At 31.4% G+C, this 25,872-nt stretch overlaps 1 protein-coding gene across 5 annotated transcripts in view; it reads right to left on the bottom strand.

Moving 5' to 3' along the window:
* Nucleotides 1-25,872, bottom strand: part of LOC148629150 (uncharacterized) — an 83,699-nt gene that overhangs the window by 4,391 nt on the left and 53,436 nt on the right. For 2 of the 5 annotated variants that reach the window (XM_088544990.1, XM_088545005.1), the window contains 11 exons: nucleotides 17,355-17,413; nucleotides 16,705-16,834; nucleotides 15,988-16,133; nucleotides 15,049-15,203; nucleotides 14,263-14,295; nucleotides 10,432-10,561; nucleotides 9,783-9,896; nucleotides 8,402-8,598; nucleotides 3,861-5,530; nucleotides 3,474-3,601; nucleotides 2,191-2,285 (listed from right to left, as the gene is read on the bottom strand). In XM_088544990.1, the coding sequence (XP_088401116.1) occupies nucleotides 2,191-2,285; nucleotides 3,474-3,601; nucleotides 3,861-5,530; nucleotides 8,402-8,598; nucleotides 9,783-9,896; nucleotides 10,432-10,561; nucleotides 14,263-14,295; nucleotides 15,049-15,203; nucleotides 15,988-16,133; nucleotides 16,705-16,834; nucleotides 17,355-17,413 (2,857 nt within the window). Of the gene's footprint in view, nucleotides 1-393; nucleotides 422-1,740; nucleotides 1,755-2,190; nucleotides 2,286-3,473; nucleotides 3,602-3,860; nucleotides 5,531-8,401; nucleotides 8,599-9,782; nucleotides 9,897-10,431; nucleotides 10,562-14,262; nucleotides 14,296-15,048; nucleotides 15,204-15,987; nucleotides 16,134-16,704; nucleotides 16,835-17,354; nucleotides 17,414-25,872 lie in introns of all 5 variants that reach the window. The other 3 variants (XM_088545021.1, XM_088545014.1, XM_088544997.1) reach the window with 3 other exon arrangements.

The raw sequence follows: 25,872 nt of genomic DNA on the forward strand, positions 1-25,872 counted from the left end.
GTCTCTTACTGTAGGTCTATCTCCTTAATGTTGATCATAACTGAATCAACTTATATTCTTATGGGAAATTCTAATCATTATTCAATTTAACCATTGAAAAAAAGTATTATTAAATGTTAAATCAATAAACATGTAGTATAAACAAGTTTCTTTAACTGGATTGACAGTGTTGAATTTTCATGACCTTGAGTATATCACTTATAATGAGGTCATGCATAAGTTCAGAGTTCAAAAGGAATTAATCAAGGTCAGGAAAAATGCAAATAAGTTTAAGAAGCTGAACTAAATATAACAGAGATTACATGAGTTACTGCAAAGCAAACATGTGACAAAGCAATGAGAGACCAGTTTTACATGGAATTATGGGATGCAGAGTATATGTGAATGGATTACCTTATGTTTGGTCATGTGATCAAAATGCCTGCAGCATGAGGGAAAATGAAGAAAATCAGTCATATAAAGCCATGATATATGATGTGATTGTATATATCTATTGAAAAATTATCATATAATGCAATGAAAATATATATTAAGCAAAGTGCATGCTTGCCAACAGGCACACTTTCAAATACAATATTATTCATAGTAGGCTTTCGTGTAGATATATATTTACTCTTTGAGTACTTGAACAAACCTTTAAATTACTCAAGATATAATCAATACAAAATTGTCAAAAGGAGTTTTGAGTAAATTGTGTGCCTGTTGAGCAAGATTTATAGAAAAATATAGAAAAGGGGAGCTACAGTTAATAAACAAGAAAATATACAGAAGATATTACCAAATGTGTTTAGTCTACTAATGTGTGAATCAAATGTTTTTTTGCTGAAAGAAGCAAGTGTTCGCTTTGAAAGAATGAATTGCAAAAACCAACCAACAAAATGTCAATGTATATTTATGGGTCTTGAATATCAAGATTATAAACCACTCTTGTCTTAAAAAGGTGTGTTTAAACAAAAGGCTTAATGTTTTACAAAGAAAACCCTTAAAAAGCAGTTTCATCACATGACCAAATAAATGAAAAACATATGAAATGATTCTTAGGAATTCAGAGAAGTCTAAAATGTAAACAAAGAAAAACATCAATCATTTTTTTAAAATAAATTTGACATAAGATTATCCCCCCAAATATATAACAAATCGCTATTAATTTTATTTTTATTTTTTATAAAAGTAATTAAGTGTCTCTATCATATAAACCTGTTGTCTTATTGTAAGGCTTCTGCTAATCCTAAATAAAGTTATAAAATCCAATGCCTCTAGATCATTTTTTCACAGTACACCAGAAAAAATAATTCCAATATTGTAACTAACTAAAATACAAAATGTCCCTTTCACCTCATTTTATGTCTTACAAATTAATACAAAACTTATCAAGATAAAATGCATCAAATAAAATTTTGCTGTGCTAAGGCCAATTTAAAAAAAAATATGCATGTTTCCTATTACCTTACCAATCCTATTTTTTTTCAGCTAAAGATAATGTACCTTAAAATCGTTTGTCAATTTTCAGTAAGCACTGTTAAGGTCAAAATATTTTCCCATAGATTCAGTGTAAAAATAGTTAAAAAAAAAATCCCTACCTATTTACCTTATTTTTCAAAGGATTAATAGGAAACATACATTTTATTTTTTGGCCTCACTTTCAGTTTTTAACATGCATTCAAAATGCACCAAGACCATCCCAGTCATGCCATAGATGCAGGAGATTAGAGTTAGAGGGTTAATTTCGTTTTCACTTACAATAATGTCTAGTCCTGAAATTTGGTTTTGGAAAAATCCATAATAATATTCAAAGATAAAAACTCTTTAAGTATGAAATAAGAGTACCTAAAAAACCGACCCACAACATAAAAAAAAATTTATCACAATGCATCATGTTATAGTCAGCAAAAGATAAAAAAAGTAAATTGTAGTAGATAATAAATATTTGTTTGAAGAATGGTACAAGTTTTGGGAATACCACAAACCAGGAAGACAAAAATATGATATTCAAGTCTTACATTGAATTTCCATGAAATTTATGATGGCTTAACTAAACAAGGGAGATAATCCACAGGTGAAACTACAGAATTCTACTCTACAGTGTAATGTTTAAATATGATTTTTGTTTACTTGGATGTGTGAATCACTACAGGTTTGTGTAAGGGTTATAACTATTCAGGCGATTTTCATGAAACTTGTAAAACAAACCTGTTGTTTCTTCATCTGTACATCATTATAGATAGGATCATCTGTACATTTACTTTTGTTTAATGACTTACAACTTTTTGTAGAGTCTTTGTCATCTGAAAATAATAATAATACTCTTCCCAAACAGATGAAACATGGCTGAATAATTGCAACATTGATAAAAGTTACTTTATCTAACCAGGAATCATTGTTAGTCCCCAAAAATGAATACAATGTAGATATCTTAATTTTGATAAGACACTAAATTAATCATAGTAAGGGACAAGTAGTACATGTAATAGGAGATACCTGTATTTTATTAGATGATTAGGAGGCAATAGATTGTAGTCTAACGGTTTAACAATTAAGTACACAGTTGATATGTCAGCAGTTAAGAACTGTTTCAACCATAGATAGACAAAAACAAATCTACAAATATAAAACATTTATCCCCCATTCTTATTTTACTGTCACCAGTAAGAATGGCTTTGTAAAATTTTTAACTTGAGATCTTTTCATGTGTAATAAATTTGAAGTTAAAAATCCTGCCATTTTTGTTCTGATATTTATGTTATTCCTAAATTGTACACTACAACAAATAATTCATAAAATTATAAATTATCAACCACATTCTGACTCTGATTCTTTTAATCTGTTTGAATCAGGATGATTGGTGATGATATTAGACAAAGTTCTGAATTTTCACATCAGCAACATTCAACCTTGTCTAAGGGTTTCAGTAACATTTAACTTGACTTTGTCCACAGATATCAGTAACATTTAACTTGACTGTCAAGGTTTTCAGTAACATTTAACTTGACTTTGTCCATAGGTTTCAGTAACATTTAACTGACTATGTCAAGGGTTTCATTAACATTTAATTTGACTTTGTCCATAGGTTTCAGTAACATTTAACTTGACTATGTCAAGGGTTTCAGTAACATTTAACTTGACTTTGTTCATGGATTGACTTTGTTCATAGATTTCAGTAACATTTAACTTGACTTTGTTCATGGATTTCAGTAACATTTAACTTGACTTTGTTCATGGATTGACTTTGTTCATAGATTTCAGTAACATTTAACTTGACTTTGTTCATGGATTTCAGTAACATTTAACTTGACTATGTTCATGGATTTCAGTTACATTCTACATGACTTTGTACACAGGTTTCAGAAACATTTAACTCGACTTTATCCTTCGGTTTCAGTAATATTTAACAACTTTGTCCAAGGGTTTCAGTAACATTTTACATGAACTTGACTTTGTCCATTACAATTAGGTTTCAGTAACATTCCACCTACCTTTATCCATTGGGTGTATTTTGGCTTTACTACTGTGTTGAGGTCTCTCTGAGCTTTCATCATATATACTTGTCTTACTACTAGAACCAGCTAGTAGTGGGTCTGATGCTGTTGGCTCTATCTCATTTCTGAATATAATAAATGAAATTTAATATCAGCTTAACACCATTCATTGTATTAAATAAATAAAAAGTTTGAAATCGATGGTATTGTTAAATATTTTTAAAGTAAATTGAGCAAAAGTGATTTTAAACATATAATACTGTACCACTCATGAGCTTGAAGAATCTTTCAATTTTGGACCTCTACATTGAAACTATGTAACAAATCATCAAACATTTATCATCTTAGTTACTGTCAACGAGGTATATGTTCATTAAACCATACCTTAAATTTTTGTCTGCGACCATTTTCTCATCATTTACATATAAATGACTATCTTCCTTTGCTTTCGATGGCAGCTTTAACTTCGCATTTTTCCGTTTATGAAGTGGAAGTTTGACAGTAAAACATGGGAACGTGGGAGTATTTACAGAGCCAGGAGTTGTAGCATTTGATTGACATATAACTTTAAGGTCATTGTCCACAGCATCAAAATCTTCACTATGAAAGCTATCTATTCGAGCAATTGGCGATGAAAATTTCTCTCTAGTCGGTGTATTAGGCATAAAAAAATGTGGAACAGAGTTTCCCGAACCTTTTCTACATTGTAAGTTAGGTATTGAGCCATTCTCAGGTTCAACTGCTGACTCATCTAGATTGGTTTCTATGTATCGTGGAGAATTAGTTCGAGAAAACGGTACACCCAAGTCAACAATATATGGTTTGCATATTTCATTGTGTTGAGATTTGAAAGGAACAGAATTAACATCCACAGAGTTTCGTTTGTTGGTAAGAATATCACAATTTTTCTCAGGAGTATATTTTCCATTGACACTCAGACTTATTGTTCCTACTTTAGCATCACTAGAATCATTGAGAACAATTTGCTTAACACTTGTTTCAATATTTGTAATGCTAGATTCATCAGCACTGTCATCAGACAACTCAGGACTTGAATGATCACTCACATTATTTATGCCAATTTCTTCACATTGCATAGAAGTCTTTGCAAGTTCTAAAGAATTGCCTCCTGTTGCCATATCTAACAGATTTTTACCTGATTTCTCCTCTACACTGTCCTGTTTTAACAAAAGTAAATTCTCATTTGATTTCATACTTGTTTCTGTTTTGACCCCAGAGTACACTGACTTATCACTAAGAAGGGGTAGTTTGTCACTAAATTTTGGAGTTGCACGAAGTAACATCCCTGAACAATCCTCTTTTTGAACTAGATCTTCACATGCCAAAAGTTTATGATTTGCCTGCCGCGACTGATTTTGCATTGCTGAAAGTTGTTTTGGTCTGACTATGCTTTTAATATCTGCAGAAGCAATTCTAGCTTCAACTGAGTCCTGTTTAGCTATCCTACGTAGGGGCCTCTTTAGAGGTATTTGAATCTCAGGTAATTTCCCACTTTCTGCAGAATTAGTGTCATAAGCCCCTTCTAATGACCAGTCTGGTCTACACTCATGAGCAGAGGCTGAACATGTATCATTTGAATTGGGAGTGTTAAAACTCATTGCAGAACCAGGATTTGAGCTATCAGAATACTGGCTATCCAAATTAGAATTAGAATCATTCATATGTGAGAAAGACACAGTTCGTTCGGGCACTTGTAATGTCACTGACCCATAACAGTCAGGCACATCAAGCTTATCTGGACGAGGGATATTCTGAACTGGAGGGTCCACAGTAATTATTGGACTAATTAGAGTTGTAGGGCTATTTGGCTGAGAGTTACAACCTTTTGAATTGTGCACTTTTTCTCGGAATGATCTCCTGTTTGTAGGCCCACACGAACTAGGCCTTTTTCTGCGCCTTGATGAACGTAATGATCTTCTATTGAATGGAGTAGCACTGCCTGGTGTTACATTTCCAGGGTGAATTGACAGCAGATTTGGATTATCTCCCCCAACAGCATTTCCTGCCATATCTTCAGCATGGCCATCAGGGTTCTTTAAAAGAAAAACCAATGTACCTAGATTAGAGAAGCCATTTATCATAAAGTTTCAAGTTATTTCTAAAAAAAAATTAAGTGTACAGTACCTGTAATACTTTTCCATACTCCTCTTGTGAATTTTTTTTTCCTCTTCAACTTCTAGTTCTTCAAGGTTTATATCATAATACTATGCCATTATGATGTTATCTAGAGTCAAGATAGTTTCACATATAATTTGCTTTTGATCATATATTTGTTCAAAATAACAATAAAACTTTGAACATAATTTATTTTGCAAAATAAATAAATTATAATAATATCATCACTTGTGTATCTAGCAAGTCAATGTTGCATGTACTACATCCAACTTCCTGCATTTATGTTCATACTTTGGTTATAACAATTAGCTTATAATTTTCAGGCAAAACCTTACATAGGTCGGGGGTTCTACTAAATAAGGACATCAAGTAAATACTTGAAAGGTAAAATCCTTATATCGAGATCAAATTTCCATATTTTTCTGATGTGAGCATGGAATCTATAGAATATCATATAAACTCAAATATGTATTTTGAAATAAAGTGACATCGGAACTTAAACATAAAAAGTGAAAAAATGAAAAGAGTTTTATAATAGTTGTAATAGTGGACAACAGTAATTGAAGTGCTTGGTCATTAAATAATATGTTAACAGTCTTTTTTTTGCTCATTTGGTGTAAGAGGTGTGACATTCTGAATATGTCATAACCTTAGTTGTCTCAACTTGTTAAAATGCTGTAACAAGGCTCACAAAGTAAATATTCTTGACTTAAAGTAGACTACAATCATGTAAAACCCTTAAGTTGGATAATCTCCCCAAAGGCCCTAACAGTGTTTTGACATCCTAACTTGAGTTCTGATGTTAAGTGTTTTTTATTCATGCATGTCTACATACCATGCTCAACCATTCCACAAAATTTCATCAAAACAAATGGTGAAGTTTAGGAGGAATAGTGCTTAGGAGGTTCTAACATGTTAAACCTTTCAGTTACCTCGTAGATTAACCTTCTTTGCTCATCAGACAAAAATTATAACCTTCATACACATCTATGAATGTTGCCTAACCTTCCTATGAGAATTACAAAAATCCAACAAGTGGTTCAAGAGGAGTTGCACCAACAAGATATAGGGACAGTTAAATAGACATGTATTTTGTGAATATTTATTTTAAAATCAGGTTTAGGAAGAGAATGGGATACAGAAAATTAAAATGGAACCTATCATTAGTAAAAACCATACCATTAATAAACTTGTGAAGAAATCATTTGGAAGGCAAATTTACCTGTTTTGTGATCAGTTTTTGAAATATTCATCATTTTAAAATGACCTAGCTTGGAAACTGAATTTTGGATTTTGCTGAAAACTGAACTAAACCTTTGTTTCAAAGTACTAAACAACAATAGAGAGTTTCAGAACAATTCATTGATCTGTTCTCAAGTTTTCATATGGAAACCCTCAGGTGTCAGACAGTTGGATGAACAAGCAACTTTTTGGAGGCCATCACATAATACCTAGCCATTTTGTGTGACAGGGTATAAAAAAGAAAGTGCATTTTGACAAAAAGTCTAAAATACGCCTATAATAAACAAGTACTTAAATTTCTAATATTGAGATTGAAAAAACCAATAGCCTATGGTGAGGGAATCTTTCCTTTCTTTTTTCAAGTACAAATTCTCCTTAATTATATTTCAATACCCTTCTGACATGTGAAGGCTCAGATTATTCAATGTTATTAAAAGGAGAGCCAATGTCCACTGTGATACTCCTGCACTGTAATTGTAGTATATTACAGAGGATTCAATGTTACTAAAAGGAGAGCCAATGCCCACCTAATGATACTCCTGCAGTGTAACTGTAGTATATTACAGAAGATTCAATGTTATTACAAGGAGAGCCAATGCCCACCTAATGATACTCCTGCAATGTAACTGTAGTATATTACAGAGGATTCAATGTTATTACAAGGAGAGCCAATGCCCACCTAATGATACTCCTGCAATGTAACTGTAGTATATTACAGAGGATTCAATGTTATTACAAGGAGAGCCAATGCCCACCTAATGATACTCCTGCAGTGTAACTGTAGTATATTACAGAGGATTCAATGTTATTACAAGGAGAGCCAATGCCCACCTAATGATACTCCTGCAGTGTAACTGTAGTATATTACAGAGGATTCAATGTTATTACAAGGAGAGCCAATGCCCACCTAATGATACTCCTGCACTGTAACTGTAGTATATTACAGAAATATAAGATAAATAATCATTGTTGCAAAAGACAAATCCCATAATCAAATCACCAATAAAAGGTGTATGACAAGTAATTACAGGGATTGATTGATTAATTATGGTTTAATGTCCTATGGCAGATATTTCATGCATATGAGGAATGGAGCATTTGACTAATCCAACAAACCCTGCTTTGTACTAGTGTGACACAATGAGTCAGATCTTTATTGTGCTAGCTCACAGAAGGAGGCATGCCATCTCACTAAGACACAAAATTCTTACTGAGCCAACCAGTCTAACTCTATCCCAATAAATACTGCTTGTATGATGGAGGTGCAGTGACTACAAGTCTTTGGTGTAACTCAGTTGGGATTGAACCAAAGACCTCCCATACTTGAGGCGAGCACACTTCCATGAGACCACCAAGGCAGATTAGTAATTTCAGAGAAAAATATGACTAAAAAAATGTGAAAAATGTGTCATAGATAAAACGGCATATCCCCTACTTCAGAAGTATAAATAAAAATCATAATACATAATTTCAATAACATAAGAAAATCATCAGTGATTACTATGTACCATTAATTGTCCTGTAGAGCACAATACTGAGCAACTTACCATAGCAAGGGGGGAACGTACTGGGAAGTATGATTTTCTTCTCCTCGATTTTCTGGTCTTCTCAGAACCTAGCCATGTTGGATTACTACAGACAGCTATTAAGTCAAAGGTTGTACTGACTTTATGTTGTTCATTTTCATGTTTCTTTTCTCCATCTTCTTGTGCTTCATCTACATCTGCTTTGCTTGCCTCCATAGCTAAGAATTCAAATTTAAAATGTAAGTTGACATTTAAAAGCTTCATAAGCTTCAATTTCTATATGTAGTGATACTAATTATAATACACTAATTATTAGTGCAGTATTTATTACCTTTACTGCTTTATCCAACAACACTAATGAATCAAAATTGTACCTTAAAAAATTGGCACTTCAAAAATCAATTCAATAATCAAAATTTTAAGGTTAATTTTGTCAAACTAAAAAATAATCCGAAATTAAGAGAGTGGTTAAGTCCAGAAAAGGTGAGTTCTCAAATAAGCTACTTTCTCAATTTCTAATGGTTGTTTTCAGTAGAGATACATTTATGTGTACCCAAAATATCCTTCCATCAGCAGAGATCTCCCACTACTTTTGAGAACCTGAGATTTGTTACCAGGTAATTTGATATTCATATCAAATTAAAATGCCTATTTTTTGTCATTTTTGATTGAAAAGACTTAGGTGTACACAGCTACAAAACTGAGTACTGGTATTTACAGAAGAACAAGAATGTTACGCGTAGCCATATGTCCCCCGCCACTGTAGAAAGAGTTGAATTACAAATATTTGACACTTGTATAAATAGCAGATTCAAAACTTAGGTGCTTTCATAAGTCCATAAGGCAATTCAAGGTTAATGTATCTTAATGAATCAAATTAAATTAGGTTAAGAATTCTTCATACAACAACAAAAAAAATCCGCAAAAAAAAGAACGTGAAAAATGAACAAAGTCCCATAACTCCTATAAAAATTGACGAATCAAAATGGCAGTTGAGTATAATGAACTACATATGGTGACAAACAATCCTACAAAATTTGGTCAAATTCCGTTCAGCGGTTTCTGGGGAGTTGCGTCCACAATGTGTTCCTATTGTGAATAATGTGAAAAATGAACGAAATCCCATAACTCCCATAAAATTGTCGAATCAAAATAGCAGTTAAGTATAATCAACTACATATGGTGACAAACAATCCTACAAAATTTGGTCAAATTTCGTTGTTGCAGCGGGGGACAAAAATGTACCAGTAGGTATTATTGAAATTAATTATCGGAACATTTTCAACTAATTTGAATACATAGAGTCCATTCTGGAAAGACATGAATTTATCATTATTTATTATTTAAAATCTTATTGAAAGATATTTCCTTCTGTACTATAATCCTATCGAAGAAGTCTTACCTTTCAGTTCTTCAGAAAGTTTGTCCTGTTTGTGATGAGAATGTGACTTTCTTTTTCTTTTTGTTTTCTTCTCTGGTACTACATGGTCTGCAGTGTAATCTATGTCAAATATTCCTATAAAAAATATTCAAATCAAATTTTTTATACAAATCTGTCACTATTCACAATGCTTGTACTTTTTGAGTTGATAGACTTAGCATTATATATATTGATAACTATAGAATTTTTTGTATTATTCATAACTGCAATTTTATCCTATGAAAAACAGGAACTTCAAATGCAAGCAGAATTCAATTTAGACAGGTATTTATTCCAAGGTTTATAAAACGTTTAAATTGATATTCTGTGAAAGTACTATTGTTTGTGGGGGACCAATTTTTTCTGGTTTTCGTGGATAGGTCAAACAACGAAATCTAGTTTCCAACAAAAAGGAGATTTCCATACATGTGTAAACTGAAAACCATGAATTCAAGAAAGTTGTGTTTCTTCCCTAATCCACGAATTAAAGTTCTTTCACGATATAGACTATTTTTTTAAAAATGTCTGGTTTAGGCAGGTTTATGGGTTATTCATGACTTGGTTTAGACAGGTTTTTGAATTATACTGAGTAAGGTATAGACAGATTTCACTGTATGTAAAGAAGTTGTACCTTTCTCTTCTCTTTTGCTGTCCATCATCATGTTAAACATTGCTGACAACTGATCACATTTACTTTCATGAACAGTCTCTTCTACTTCCTCTTTTTTCATCTGCATCAAGGAAGATAACTCTTCTATCACCTACAAAACAAGGAGTTTTTTTGGTAATTCATTTTTTATGTCATTAATGAACACCATAGTTACATTACAAAAAAGTGCATGTTATTAAAATAAACTTTAGTTACTTACTTAGGTTTACTGGTCATACATAAGAGGCAAGAATAATTTATAGCAACATTGCAGATCTTTAAATTACTGTAAAGATCAATTAAACACTTTCCAGAAACTTTCAATATATTATCTTATTTCCATTGTGGACTACATACATAAGTGAAAATCTGCATGAAAAAGCAGAAGATATAACTTGTATGAAAACTGCATGCAGGTTATTGTGATATATAGAATAATAATTACTTTAAATTTGGATTCTGGCAGTATCATGTTGAATATCTCTACAAGCATGTGAAGACAAGCTGAGATATTCCAAATGATATTGGCAGTATCAAATTCAAAATTAACTATTGTTATGTTTTATTTGTAATCCAATTATTGCATTTTTAGCCATTTTAATGTACCTTTAGTTTTTGACTACTTGTCACATAATAGTGTGTGACTACACACTGATGATGTGTGATGTATTTTCATTCAAAAACCTCGAAAAAAGATCTGATGATCAATCCCAATGTTTTAATGGATGTTTTTTACTCGGAAGTCACGTCAGTGGCTTCAATTATTGTAAGTACATGTATAAGAATGGCAAAAGGGCTTCCGGCAGATAACTTCACGGACAGAAAGGCTTTCTTCAAATTAATGCGTGATTCTCTTTTAAACTTTAAATATTTCACCAATATCCCAACTGAATGATATTTCACACATTTTAAGAGTTAATTTTCAGCTAAATATTGTCGACAGGTAAATTGAGATGCCAAACTATTTTTTGCGCTTGGCCGCGTAGTAATTTCAAAGAAGATAGTTAAAAGCCAATACAATTTAATTGGAGTTATCTCACTTTGGGTGGTATTGGATTTAAACTATGCCCCGCAGATGGTATTATCATCAATATCAATTTATCAAGAAGTGTCACAATCAACATCATCAGCTGCCTTTTTTTCAAGTTTGAGGTCTAAAGAACATAAACAAATGCAACAATCTTATTTTCACTATATTTGTGTACATCTTTGTTTTGTTTTGCTGCAGGTTGCAAGGAAATATGGGTTCAACACCAAAACAGTCTCAAACCTTAGTCCATGCCATGACCGGCACTCTAGCACATTGCTTAAAAAAATAAACATCAGGAACCTATCTTGCAGGTTGTACGCCAAGCGATTCCAGAGTTTCAGCACCTTTGGTGCTTTGATTAATATCTTATCATGTATGAGAGATAGAAAAATATTTGTCAACAAGATCAAAGAAAAAAAAGTACAGATTACTGATAAACAAATAAAACTGAGTAAATAAAAACTTGTACAGTTTGGGATTTCATGTATGAGAGATAGAAAAATATTTGTCAACAAGATCAAAGAAAAAAAAGTACAGATTACTGATAAACAAACAAAGCTGATTAAATAAAAACTTGTACAGATTGGGATTTAGGGGGGATTATACAAAGATCGAAACCATAATTTTTTTTCCCAAAATGTATTAACATATACATCTCCAGTTGCAGATCCAGAGATTTACAAATGGGGGTCCTAATCTAGGGTCCCAAAGATTTCTCAAGAAGTATGTTAAAGATGTCTACTACTTCCATGGTTTACCTTTAGAGGTAGTTATCTACAATATATGATCGTTTATAATTACCCCAGAATATTAGTCATATTGAAAATTTTATAGGATTTTATAACTGGTAACCAAATTTTAAACTAGAACTGTAACAAACCTGACTTAATTTTCTTGCAAATGAGTTGTGAAATTTGGACAGGTTAAATTTTCTTTTTTCACTTAGTTTCCATTTAAGAATTCAAAATATCACCAGGAAACTTCAATATTCATAATAAAGCTTGTATACTAGCTAGTCTCCTTTATGATAAAAATTTGTACAAATAATACTTTGTACATCCCAGGTTTTATTAATAGCATGTACAAGTTGCCTTCAAACAAGTAATACATATTATATAAAATCATTTTTGTACAGGTTTACTGTACAAAACAACATCATGTACAAGACAGGAATATCAATCTAAGAACACAAAAACTTTAGAAGTTTCTGAGAAAGTGGGGGAACAAACTACTTTTTTTTGTCTGTGTTGCCTTTAAAAAAAGAACATATTTCATGTGTATACAAGAGTTAAACCCTATTCATCATCAATATATTAAGATATTTTCATAAACTCAAAAACTTTCCTTTAATAAGATATGACATGACACATTCAATATTGTTTTCTGTTCTACCAGGTTATATTCCACAAACTGTGTATCTACTATTGACCTACTTCTAATCATGCTATATAGAGAATATTATGTTTCTTTCCTTTACCAAGCAAAAAGTGACAAAACATCTGTCAAATTTTCTATAAAAGTTTTACAATATGTGCTTCCAAGTGTGAATAATAATGCATTCAATTCCAGCGTTTTGTGAAATGATGTAAAAAAAATGTAAAAAGGAACTAGAGAAATGCCAAAAAAAGTCTATTCAGGGGGGGGGGGGTAGTCCTATGGAAGGGAAGTAACTCTTGAAATCAGTGGTATGTTTGTATCGTAACTAATTTCACCAAATCCTATAATCCTATCAATCATTCTATTGAAAAATAATGAAATCAATCAAAGTTACATAGATGCTTACATGATATCTATGTGAAATGGTTTATACAAACTTACAATTGATTTGTAAGAGTTATACCCGTTTACCTAGGTCTACCTCCTTAGACACTAAGTATTATTTCAAATTTAGAATACACCTTCATTTCCTTCGCTAAGTTAACTCCTTTCTCCTTCTACTATATAAGAACAAAGGTTTTGTAAGATTACATTACCACAAAATTAATACACATTTCAACTGTTCACATGATGAAAACTTGGATTATTTTTATTGATTGCAACATACAATTCAAAGAGTCAATTACCATCAACATATGTAAGTGTCTAAAGCTTGTTCTAAGTTTCATGGCCATAACTTGGTGAAAGGGGATAACTCTTATTTTTCAAAGAAAAAATCACATGCAAAGCTGTCTACTTGCAATATCATTCCGTTTATTCTCAACAAATTCATATATAAGACATGCAGTGATCAGTCACTTTCAGAGAAGATGTGAGAAGTCTTGTCTACATGCTTGCTAATGTCACGATGCAGTACAGTTTGTGGATATGAAAGGGTTAAATAGTGGAGTGTATGATCAAAAGTTTCTTAAAATTCTGTGATTTTTTTTCTTCTTTTATTAATAAAATAAATAAATAAAGTATTAACAATACAAGCCAAAAAAATTATGAAAAATAGTTACAATACATTCTAAAATTTTATTTTGGATAATCATTTACTGGCAGTACAAGCCAAAGCTTGATTACAATGTACTAGAAGATATATTAAAACAAAAATGTAGATACAATCTAACCACCCATTTTAGCAACATCAATTGGGGCAATTTTTCTATCAAAGCATCTACTGCTTTTCATAAAAATATTCAGGACAAATAAATTCATTAGTATTTTAAACAACATTGAAATGCATAACTTATCAAGAAAAATAAAGTACTTTACAAAAACAAATGTATAATGGCCATGCCTAGGTTTGGAGGAAAGACAGATTTTCACATTAACATGGCATTTAACTTGCAGAGTAATTTTACCTCCAGTTCAAGAAATTCATATAGTAGTGACTCCTAATAAAGCAAAATCATTGTAAGCAGTGAATTTTACATTATAAATATTTATAAAGTAAGAATGCTTTACAATGTATCCAAACATTATCTTTACTAGAAAAGTATGAGTTTAAACTCATGGAAAATGTATCATCATTAATGGAATTGGTCCAAAAAAAGCATCTATTACACAGTACGTACTTAAGTTGGAGTACATACAGTTTAATCAGGTTTATTTTACACCTAATTAATCAAAAATATTGTAAAATCTGACCTATAATTGATACTTTCTAAATTTTTTTCTATTTGCATAATGGGACATTATTTTCTTATCTATGTTGAATTAAACTGGATAAACTGTAATTCAAAAAAAGAATCCTACATCATTATCAATGGACAAATGAAATGAACAATAGTAGCTATTCGATGGATTTTTTTCCACCATCCTAACTACAAAAAGCTATTACTACTAAAAAATCCATGAACAAATTTGATCATGGGATGGATACATTGTAATCTGTTTTGAAGCTACACAAATGGATTAAAGTTAGACTTTTTAGACGGAAACAACAAAAGAACTAGATAAAATTTGATCCATACTTTGTCATATTTTTGCATGTTTGTTTGAATACCATAGATAACATTTGTTAAGAACTATATATAGATTAATAACATCTGATGAGGACAAGGGAATGATGGGAATACTGATGTATAGAACAATATCAACATGGACAACATACAACACTTTTTAATGTCATGTCCAATCCATCTTACCTGTGACTTCATGCCTTTCTCTTTAGGAAGTTTTTGGAAGGTATGGAAGGGAGACTTGGCCCCTTGAGTTACCCATGGATGTATTTCTACATCCAGCAATGGAAGACGGAGATCACAGTCAGGTTCCAACAACTTTTTGAGCAAATTTCTACAATCTGTAAATTACAAGACAAAAACACCAAAATGATAATTATATTCTTTCCCCTACATTAAAATCTATATAACTCCATACTATGAGTATACTGTCATGCTACAACTTAACTTCAGTTTTTTTGTAATCATATTTTATTTATCTGCCTAATCATTTTGTTACCATGGATTTTAATACTTTTGTGAAAATAGAATCTATCATTACATCTCAAAGAAATATGAATTTCATACATATTTATATAGAATAAAGCAAATTTTTTTCACTGTTAAGACAGTAATGATCACCAGTATCACAGCAAGTCTGAAAGGCTAGATGGGGTACTTATTACACTTTCTGTAAAGACAATTAAAATTAGGTGTTTTCTATATATGATGCCACAGTCACTATGATCATAAATGTATAACCCATGGGTTCTCTATGGTAGTGAAGCTACCTAATAATGAAACTATCTGGCAAATAATAACATTATGTGTAAAGGCAAAACCAAATTAGAAATTGTAGATTAAACTACAAATCCTGATAAATCAGGAGTTCTGTTTTATAGACCTGTTAACTGCTGGGTTGGTCCATGAGAATGCACGACATATACTTCTGCAAGATAGGGCTTGGGGTAGAACAAAAGAATTTTTCCTCATAAGTCATATTAAGCATGCTCATCAACTATCCCACATAAACACGAGAAGGTCTATAGCCTTTTGTGTTATACCCACGAAAATAACCTAAATCATAGGTTTATCATAATACACTAAACAATCCAGTACAATATAAACCAGGTACCAATGACTGACCTTTAGTTAGATGAACCATATCTTTTTCATGGTTTTCAGTGAGACCTTTCTCTATCTGTTGGAAGAGTTTCTGACGTCTGTACTGGTCAGTATAAGCTGTTGTGAAAGGAAGTCTACCAACCATCATTGCATACATTATAACACCTCTGAAATTCAAATAACATAAATATTTTTTTTTTTCAGAATTCTATCTACAATGGAAATTAAAAACTGAACATCAAGAATGTGAAAATCAGAAGAACTATTTATGCTAATGAACAATGCAATACTAGTAGGTTTAGCTTAAAATACTCTTACATATCATATAAGGTCTTATTGTACTGGAAACTCATACTTGATTCATGAACTGAACATGCAGTGTGTCCAATAAGGGTTTTCAGTACATTGAGAGGAGTACAACAATATTTTCAGTACTGTACACTAAACTGTACCATAACCTGTTTATCATAAAGCTACCAAAGAAAAAAAAAGAAAGTAACTTACTTCAATATGACACACTTATTGAGCGTCCAATATGAAATTTATATCGTTAAAGGTGGTGTAACATCCAATTTGAAATTTCCAGAAGTACATTACAAAAGGGAAAGATGGTCATGCGACATAAATTGAATCTTTAGGTTAAAATAATACCTTTTCATTCATTTATTACCTTTTTCTATACTGCAAGTTTATGAGTCATTAACTAAGGTGCCTAAGAAAACAGTTAATACAACTTACAATGCCCAGATATCAATCTGAGGTCCATACAGTTCACTCATATTAAAGAGTTCAGGTGCTGCATACTCCAAAGAACCACAATGTGTCTTCATCAGGTCATCTTTAGTAAAGGTATTACTTAATCCAAAATCTGAAAAATAAAAAAACACTGTACAAACATTCTGAAGATATAATTAGCTTTATACAGACTTGTTTTAAAAATGCAATGCAGTAAATAAAAGCAGAAACTTATATACACTTAAATATTATATATTAAAAACCTGTATGCAGAAAAATGAGAAATATAACCAGAGTTATCTTTCTTTACCCCATACGATAGAAAAATATGCAAAAAAATGGTGATTTAGTTGTATCCTTGATAGTTCACAAAAACAACAATGTCAGTAAAGATTTCCAGTTTGATTTTGTCAAAGGTATTACTTAACCCAATTCTGAAAAATAACATAGTTAAAACACAGTAAAAACTTTCTGAAGATATATGCAAAGCCTTTTAGCAAAGACGAAAACCTATAAGTAGTGTAAGATACATGTATCTTTACTTAATTTTCATTTTACATAATACTGAAGATCTAACCTTTATTGGGATTACGTACAGTAATTGATATACTTGAGGTTGTTCAATAATCACCTAATGTTTCTATAATACATACCGACAAGTTTAATGTTTCTTTTCTTCTCATCCAACATGATGTTTTCCATTTTCAAGTCCCTGCAAAGAAGGATTCACTTCTGTTATTACTTTTAATATAAGAGTTTGAACCTTTCTCTGTGTCAGGCAGTTTACTCAGCAAACTAAACAGGTTCATTGTATAATAAACTTAACTTCCTGGCCAAGAGATTGAATAAACTTTCAAAATATTATCTAGTGGTATGAGAGGTGAGCTAGACATGGGTTATATACCTGATAGACAGTGGAAAAAAAGAACTTATATAGACTAATTTATGGTATTGGTTTTGCCCATCATGAAAGACTGGGTGGTAACCTGTTTAATTGTTCGTTGATTTGCTTTTGGTGGATATCTATCTCATTTGCAATCATACCACATCTCCTATTAATAACTCACATGTGAAATAAATTTTGTAATTTCACTTTCAAATTTTGTCCTACCAAAATATCGCAACACCTTTTCATTTGACTTCTCTGATGATTTAAAATATTAATTAGCCTATCACATAATTTAATATTTATTTGAAAATAACAATAAATTCTTGAAAAATCTATATACAGGTAACCAGGATATTAAATACGATAATCAACTGGTTATCGTAAATTAAAAACAACATAACTATTGTGCCAAGAATACTCAGAAATGAAACTTGTGCACCCAACAAGTTATAAGTATATTGGCATTTTCTGCACAACTGATCATATTCTTTTCCACTGATTATCCTATATAAGTATTTTCCTTTAGAAAGTTGTAGAATCAGCTGATTATGGTCTAGTGCAAACCTTCAATATATCACCATTAACACCATAGTTTTTCCCTATTTTAGCTAAATATATTACTTTTAAATTTGCCTTGATATACAAAAATACTGTTGCCCGGTAAATACATACTTTGAATAAGTATTTTACAATGAAACTAAGAGTAATTATCTAGAAATATACAAATGATAAAATAAGAAAATATCATGAGAACAAATCTTAGCAATAGAGCACACCCTCATATCTTCGTCACTGGACTATTAATAGCTAATGATAGGATTAACTATTACCAAGCTCTAAAAACCAGAGATTATAAGGTTAATCTATACATTGATGTAATGTATAGCCAGGATTACACATGGTGGACCTGTCATCCTGATGGATATTAACTACATGTGATCTTTGGTATTATTAAGTAAATAATAGCTTATCTAGCAATGTTTCTGCTACTATGAACAACTTAGATTCAGGGTAAAGGTAACTTCCATGTCTTCATTGATGTCAGGATAAATCTATATCTAATAATCTACATACAAGTCAGTTCTTGCTCTGCAGGTTTGGGAGCATTTCAGTTCACTTACATTAATGATATTTAAAGAATACTTTTCTTTTTGAATGCTAGTTAATAAAGAAACTTGCAAAAAGTATTAGGTAGCATTGAAATTTTATTATAAACTCTTAATCAATAAGATACACCATCTTTGAAAGTAACATTCTATGAGACTTATAACTGAAGGGCAACTTGTCATAGCTGTAACCAAGCCCCCTTTTATGCTTGAAAAGTTTGGTTAATTATATAGAATGAACTGGAATTCATTAGAGGTTGGCCACCCTCCATCAAGCCAGTCGGCCGGATTTCCTTTTTGGAACCACTGGATCCACTACTGAATGTTCATATCATATACACATGCTTACTTTCTCTTCAGAAGTGTATCTCACCATATTTATTGAAGAAGTGGGTCTCTCTTTTTCTCGGATATCTGCCTAAACTACTTGCAGCACTGTATAGTTTCATGCTTCACCAAGCTTAATTAATACACTATTAATTCATCATTTTAAAGGAAATGTATACATTTCTAACCATACCATAAATTTTCCATTTCCATGGTCATTCATGATAATCTAATCCTGACATTTTTCAATTATAGCCAATAACTCACTCCTTTTATCATGATAAAATCGCCAGAGATTTTCTGAATTTATATCCTGTTTTCCTTGGATGAAAATTTATTATTAGCATAAAATAAAGTGACTGTCAATTATACCTTTTCATCTGACAATTTAAACATAAAACTCATGTCCACTTGTGAAAAAAAAACCTTCTCTGAAGAAGTCAGAGAAAATTGTTCACCTTAAAATGACCCAGTGAAATCTTATGAATGAATTAACTATAGAAATGTCCATGTTTATGAATTCAAAGGACTACTTAGGTACCAAACTGATGGACAGATATCAAACATTTATGAAAAATAACCTCTGGTCATTACAAGGTAACTAAGTTTGTATTTACAGTCAACGACCACCTTGCTTGTCCTTAAATTGACTTCATGTCAAATATTTTCTGCATATTTATGCAGTTATTTAAACAAGTCACACAACTATGGCAAATATCTTCTACCATGCATGAAAGGTATTTAGGTAACTTCCTGTATTTCTTTTTACTTTCAATGTGCAATAAAATATTAATGTGAGTTTTTGACTTCTAAAATAATCAAACTTCTGAAAAACAATACAAGGACAGAGTTGTTCCCCTTGGACCACACGTTGACTTGAAAAATCTAGCATTTAAAGGAAATTGATTGTCTCTGTAACAACATTACAAAATTAATTATCAGGTCAGTTTGGTAAAACATACAGAAATTCTAAGACAATATACTGGATTCCCAAGACAATAACATGTCTATAGCTCATCTTAAGATCTCATGCTTGGATTAATTTGGTAGACCAGATAGCCCTAGAATCAGTCAATAATCAAAGGTTTGCCTGTCAAGTGAAATTTAACTTACTGGATGAAAATTCCTATTATTTATTCCAGAAATTAGAAAAAAAAGCTCAGACGAAAAAATGAATATTTCAGCTGATTAAGTCATGGGAATGCCTTAGCCCTGATAATGCCAAAATTTTTACATATAATAAGTTCTACAAAAATTGAAGTTTTCACAAAATGTGGGGGAGGCATTTATTTTTTCACATTTTTTCTTACAGTATTTGAAGCTTAAATCGTTTACTAGGTATTAGAGGTTCTTAAAACATATATAATTCAGCATAAGTTAATCTACAAGCAGTTTTATAAATTAATGATCAAAATGAAAGGTAGATTTCTAAGACTTTGTTGTTGATTTCACAGATATATACCATTGTGACTTCATTTTACAGTTACGATTTTTTGTGATTGTCCCTGCCTTTACAGCAAACCATGGTATATAATTTGTACAATAAATGCTGCCACATACCAAAATATCATTCAGATGAAGGGTTTATTAGTTTTAGCAGACAAAACTTTATCAGAAGGCAAACAGACAGACAGACAGACAGACAGACAGAGACGTGTATAGATCCTCAAGGTGAAGAGAATTAAATAATCCTACAACTTTTATTGTAACCAAATGTTTTAAGTTATCCTGTTTGTACATCTGGATAATACCTGTGATTTTGGATGCATACAGCTTTAATGTAACATTCAACAGAACTCAAACTTAGAATACATGTATTGAAGATAAAAATATGGTTTAATTACTGTGTAAAAAGTTTGTGATGAGGAGTTAAACTGTCCTTGGGCCAGATGTAAACAATATCATGATTCATTGATTGAAATCACAGAGGTAATAATGAAAACTGTACAATTCATCTGGAAATAGGTTAATTAACCATGTGTGAAATGTCTGCATCATTTGAATACTATTCTTTCTGATAATTGTTAAAATTTTATTCTACCTTTTAAAATGTTTTTATGACAAAAAATATTAGAGGACTGAATCATCTGCTTTTATGGTTATCAAATGACTTAAGTTGGATCAGAAAACTTTAAAGGGGTATATTTATTTGAGTCATACCAATGAATTTCATATTATTAGCTGTAAGACTTGAATACATTAGCTGGTAAAGAAACTTAAAGGTCAAAGAGTTTATACAAAGGGCACCACATTAACATGGTTCAAATGACTATACCAGTAATCTTAATTATGCCTTACTATCAGGTAAAAACTGTTATATTTTAGGAGACTTCTAACTTCTAATACTTAAAACTCTTTTTTCTTTCATACAGTTAAGTTTTACACATAGCCTGCTTTTATACCATAACATAAAACTTAACAATTATGTAAGATATGACAAAAACAGTTTCAGATAAAATTGAACGATCTCTTAATTGTCAACTTTATCAATTTTCCATGAAAAAGAATCAGGTTATCTACAAAACATCAGACATGCCTACTTATAGTTACATAATACTTCAAAGAACTTTATTTACCTGCACATGCAAGAAAATGCATGTAATTACAGGTAGCACAAATAAACTTTTAAGAATAAAAAACTGTTTTACAAATTTTAAAAGCTTTGTAAAAAAGCACCACATACTGCAGTTGTAATCAAAGTCCAGTGCTTTGGTGTCTAATAAATGTTTCAAATAAAAACACACCAAAGAATTAAAATATTTGTCTGTTGTAACATCTACAAAAGCAAAGATTAACAGAAGCATACAATAATGGCTCAAACATATAAATTACAGGTTAAAGGATTCTCTTATCAAAACTGAAAATTATTGACATATGCTGACTTGAATGACAACTTCAGCAAGCATCCCCAAAAATACAAAAGGTCCAATTAAAGATGTATTTTTCTGTGAAGACAGTGGTCAGGGTTAGGTCAGGGTTCTCACAATAAATGTGACCAGGTAGAAACAGATGTGTTAATGGACATGATCTAAACAGACATGATGGCTTCAATCTTTCTGCTCAAAGAATTGCTGATATCAAATAGAAATTAGGCATGACTTCCATATTGATACTAAGCAATAATTATACAGTATAAAAGGATCTCATTTTCTCATCATCTTCACAAGTTAAAAGGAAGCAGTGACAGTTTGTGGCATTACAGAGTTAAAAACCTTTTACTTCATTTCTTTGATACTATAAATCATTTGGACATTGAATTTAGGGCCATTGAAAGGTCACAACATCCAATTGAAAGGATTACACAAATTAGCACCACTCCCTAGCTTTTTCAATTAGCTAACTAATTTTTCATTATTGTGAGAAGTACATGGAGTATAAAACAGACTGTGATAATGACACTCCAGGAAGCTGGATATAGGTTTTGGTACTCTACCTCAGGCATGTTGACCATTTAGCACTGGAGTTGAGGATTATTATACCTAAGTACTGGCCTTTTACTATCCACACTAGCTCATTTCAAGTGCAAAACCCTTAAAATATTGAAACATTGGGACATTTTTATAATATTTAAATTTGATCCCTGCATTCACCATTGAGATAAATTTACATTATTACTGATATAAGGAACATGAAAACAAAATTGTGATAATTTTTGTGGTTGATTTTCAATGACTCAACTCTTTCCTAAATCTAAATAACACTAACAGATTCCTCATGATATTATATTAATCCAAGTCTTTATTGAAAGGAAGTTTACTTATGATAATTTCCCTTTTAACCTCAGGTAAGTTAGTTAATTGGTGAGATAACTTCCAAAACCTGATCAAAAAGTCAACACACTAAGCAGATCCACAGACTGAATATCACCATCAATAAGTATACAAAATAAACCAAAATAGCTACAGATCAAAGGGCTTACAGTTATATACATACATATACAGATAAACTCACACATACTGATTTAATAACAAAACACTTAACCTAATACTATAAGGAGATAAAAAAAAATCTCTAAAATTCACAAGGTTATGATAGACAGCTAGACCTAGTGTAAGATTTACTGAATCATCAAACAAATTGCACTTGTAAGTAACTCAAATACTCAAAATAGAGAAATTTGAACACAAATTCTTGTGGTAAAAATCAATCTATCAAATATTTGCCATAAAATCTTAACAGTTATCTTATTCAAATCTCCTGGTGACAAATATTTGCACCTAGACACGCTTGTCATTTTGTGTTAAACTTTCATAAATTTCACACTTCAGCTATAAAGGGAATTGAAATCTGGCAAAAATAAACTGGAAATTAAAACGTAAGAAATGTTAATGACCAAAAACATTTCACTATTTCTATCAGATTTAATATTTCAGTAATTCCATCTAAAAACCAATAAATTTACCAGAATGATAAAAATATTTCAATAATAAATCATAAAATCCTTGATTCTTATCTCCTAAATACCATAATAAATTTGAGCAGTGGACATTAACATATCTACAGGATTCAATTTTCCACGGTAGATAATAAAAGGTTAGTCTTCAGTCAAGTATACCAATTCTATACTAGATTGAGGCAGGAATCTGTAAAATGGCCCTCAGCAGGTATTCTTGACTTGTCTAGTCATGATTGCCAACCAATCGTCACTATTTCTACATGTATACAATAAGTAAAACATAAGCCATAAGACCTAATCCATTGCTGTCAGCAACCATCAAAGTATCACCGAAATCTCTATAAAATTTACAATTCATATCAAAATCGGAAAACTGAACCATCAAAACCCTCCGCAGTTGTATGGTCTGAATAGGAAGAGTAGGATATCATTGTTAGCTTGAAAGATACTTCTATTGACTCATCAGAAGTCGTACCTGAAGGACCAAACAAATTAAATACACCTTTGTACATCACCGTGGGTTACTGAAGGTATTTAGTGTATTCCCTTATGGGTGTGTTTTTAATCTACTAGATATGTATATCCAAACATCTTGACCATTGTACCCATACAAATGACCAAATTAATATCAATCTTTTGATGTGGTGACAGGGAATCAAACCCACATCAAAGAAACACAGATCAGCTTACATTTAATGTAACAGAACTAGGCCATTATAAGGTTCTGTACTGAATGTAACCCCAACCTTGGCTTTCATGATGCACTTTTATACATGTATTTATCTACCTGCAGCTGCCTCGTTATTATTATGTAACATAAAGTTTCATAATACTAAATGTTCCAGTATCTTAAACAGAAAATTTGATTGAAACATATTTTTAATTTACAAAGAGAACTGCTGAGTTAGGGATACATCATAGAAATAATTTAAGTATACACTTTAACCCTTTCATACATATTGAAAACACCTAATACTGTAGCAGTCCTAAACCCCTTCCATAACTGAACAGTATGGATCCTCACTAAAAATTCTTTTGTTTGAACTACACCACCTTGAATATCTTTTAACATGTCACACTGCTTTCAAAAATAAATTCTTCATAAACTCAAACACAAAAAATGTGCAAATCATCACTTTTCAGCCTCCACCCATATCTTAACTTATGAAGAGTTAGTACTTTAGCCTTCCAGTTAAGGCCCACATAGTGTAAGGAGTAATAAACTACATACCCATGATATCAACTTCAATACGTTAAATCAAGTTGAAAAGTTAAGTAGGATATACACTATGCTTGATAAAATGTAAATAACTAAGTAATTGTTTTTATTAGTTCACATTGGTCTCTTAATATAATGTACTAAAAACTTGAGCATGGTTTGGTGTGACTACCATGTCATACATGCATTTCAAATATGAAGATTTCTATCAAAGTTCCGATCAACTGAGTTTTAGGTACGAAAATCATTAACTTGGTAGTTTATCATTGCACATTATGTTTTCTTCAATCCTTGGGTCAAAAACCTTCTAAATATGAATTTAATATCTTTATAAATATGTTAGTGACAATACTACTGAGATAACATATCTAGAAAAAAAAATGAATGCAACTAAAAATTTCTTAAGAACCATTTTTTTCACAATTAGTTTTTACACATGCAGGTACCAGTGTGTACATAGTAGCTACAGTGAGCACAACATATCTTAATCACTAGAAAGATCAATGAGTAGAAAGTGAGCTAGAACAACAGAAAATTATAGTAACTTTGTATCGAGCTAAAACACTGGCAAGTACTAGAACACTTAAAAATTCCATAGAGGGCATAGTTGGCTATGAAACAATAGAAAGTTCCAATGAGTAAACAGTGAGTTACAACACTAACAAGAACCTATGAACAAAAACTATTACTGTGAGTCAGCCAACATAATCGTGTCCTGCAACAGTAGGTACACTGTCACAGAGTAATTTATTAAGTTACTATGATATCAGTGAGTATGTACATTGGTGCAAGTGGATACAAAGTGGGCTTGAACAGTAGCAATTGTGCTAGTGCTTATATATGAGCAAGTGTCAGTGAGTGTTTATTTTTTGGTTGTTATTTATCAACATTTAACATCCTTCCACCAACAATATAGAGACTTACAAACAACCATTTAATACATGTATGATAACCTGGGAATATCAAATAACACATATGGCAAAAATAGTATAAACAGTTTTACTGAAATCCTACAAAAAATACATGTCAACCTTCACAAGCAGATGTTCTTAACAATAATTGTTTAATTAAGTGAAAAATCAGAGTGATTTATTCATGGACTAAGTGAAATCTGAGCTTGTCTTTTTTTCATATCAATCTTATAATTAAAGGTACATTAACACATGACTGCATTTCACTGCACACAGATGCACCAGGGTCTAGAATTAAGATTCATGCTTACCTATCATTAGAT

This window comes from Perna viridis, chromosome 1 (assembly GCF_037379345.1).
Source record: "Perna viridis isolate PV_CMFRI_1.1 ecotype Kerala chromosome 1, ASM3737934v1, whole genome shotgun sequence".
Lineage (NCBI taxonomy): Eukaryota > Metazoa > Mollusca > Bivalvia > Mytilida > Mytilidae > Perna > Perna viridis.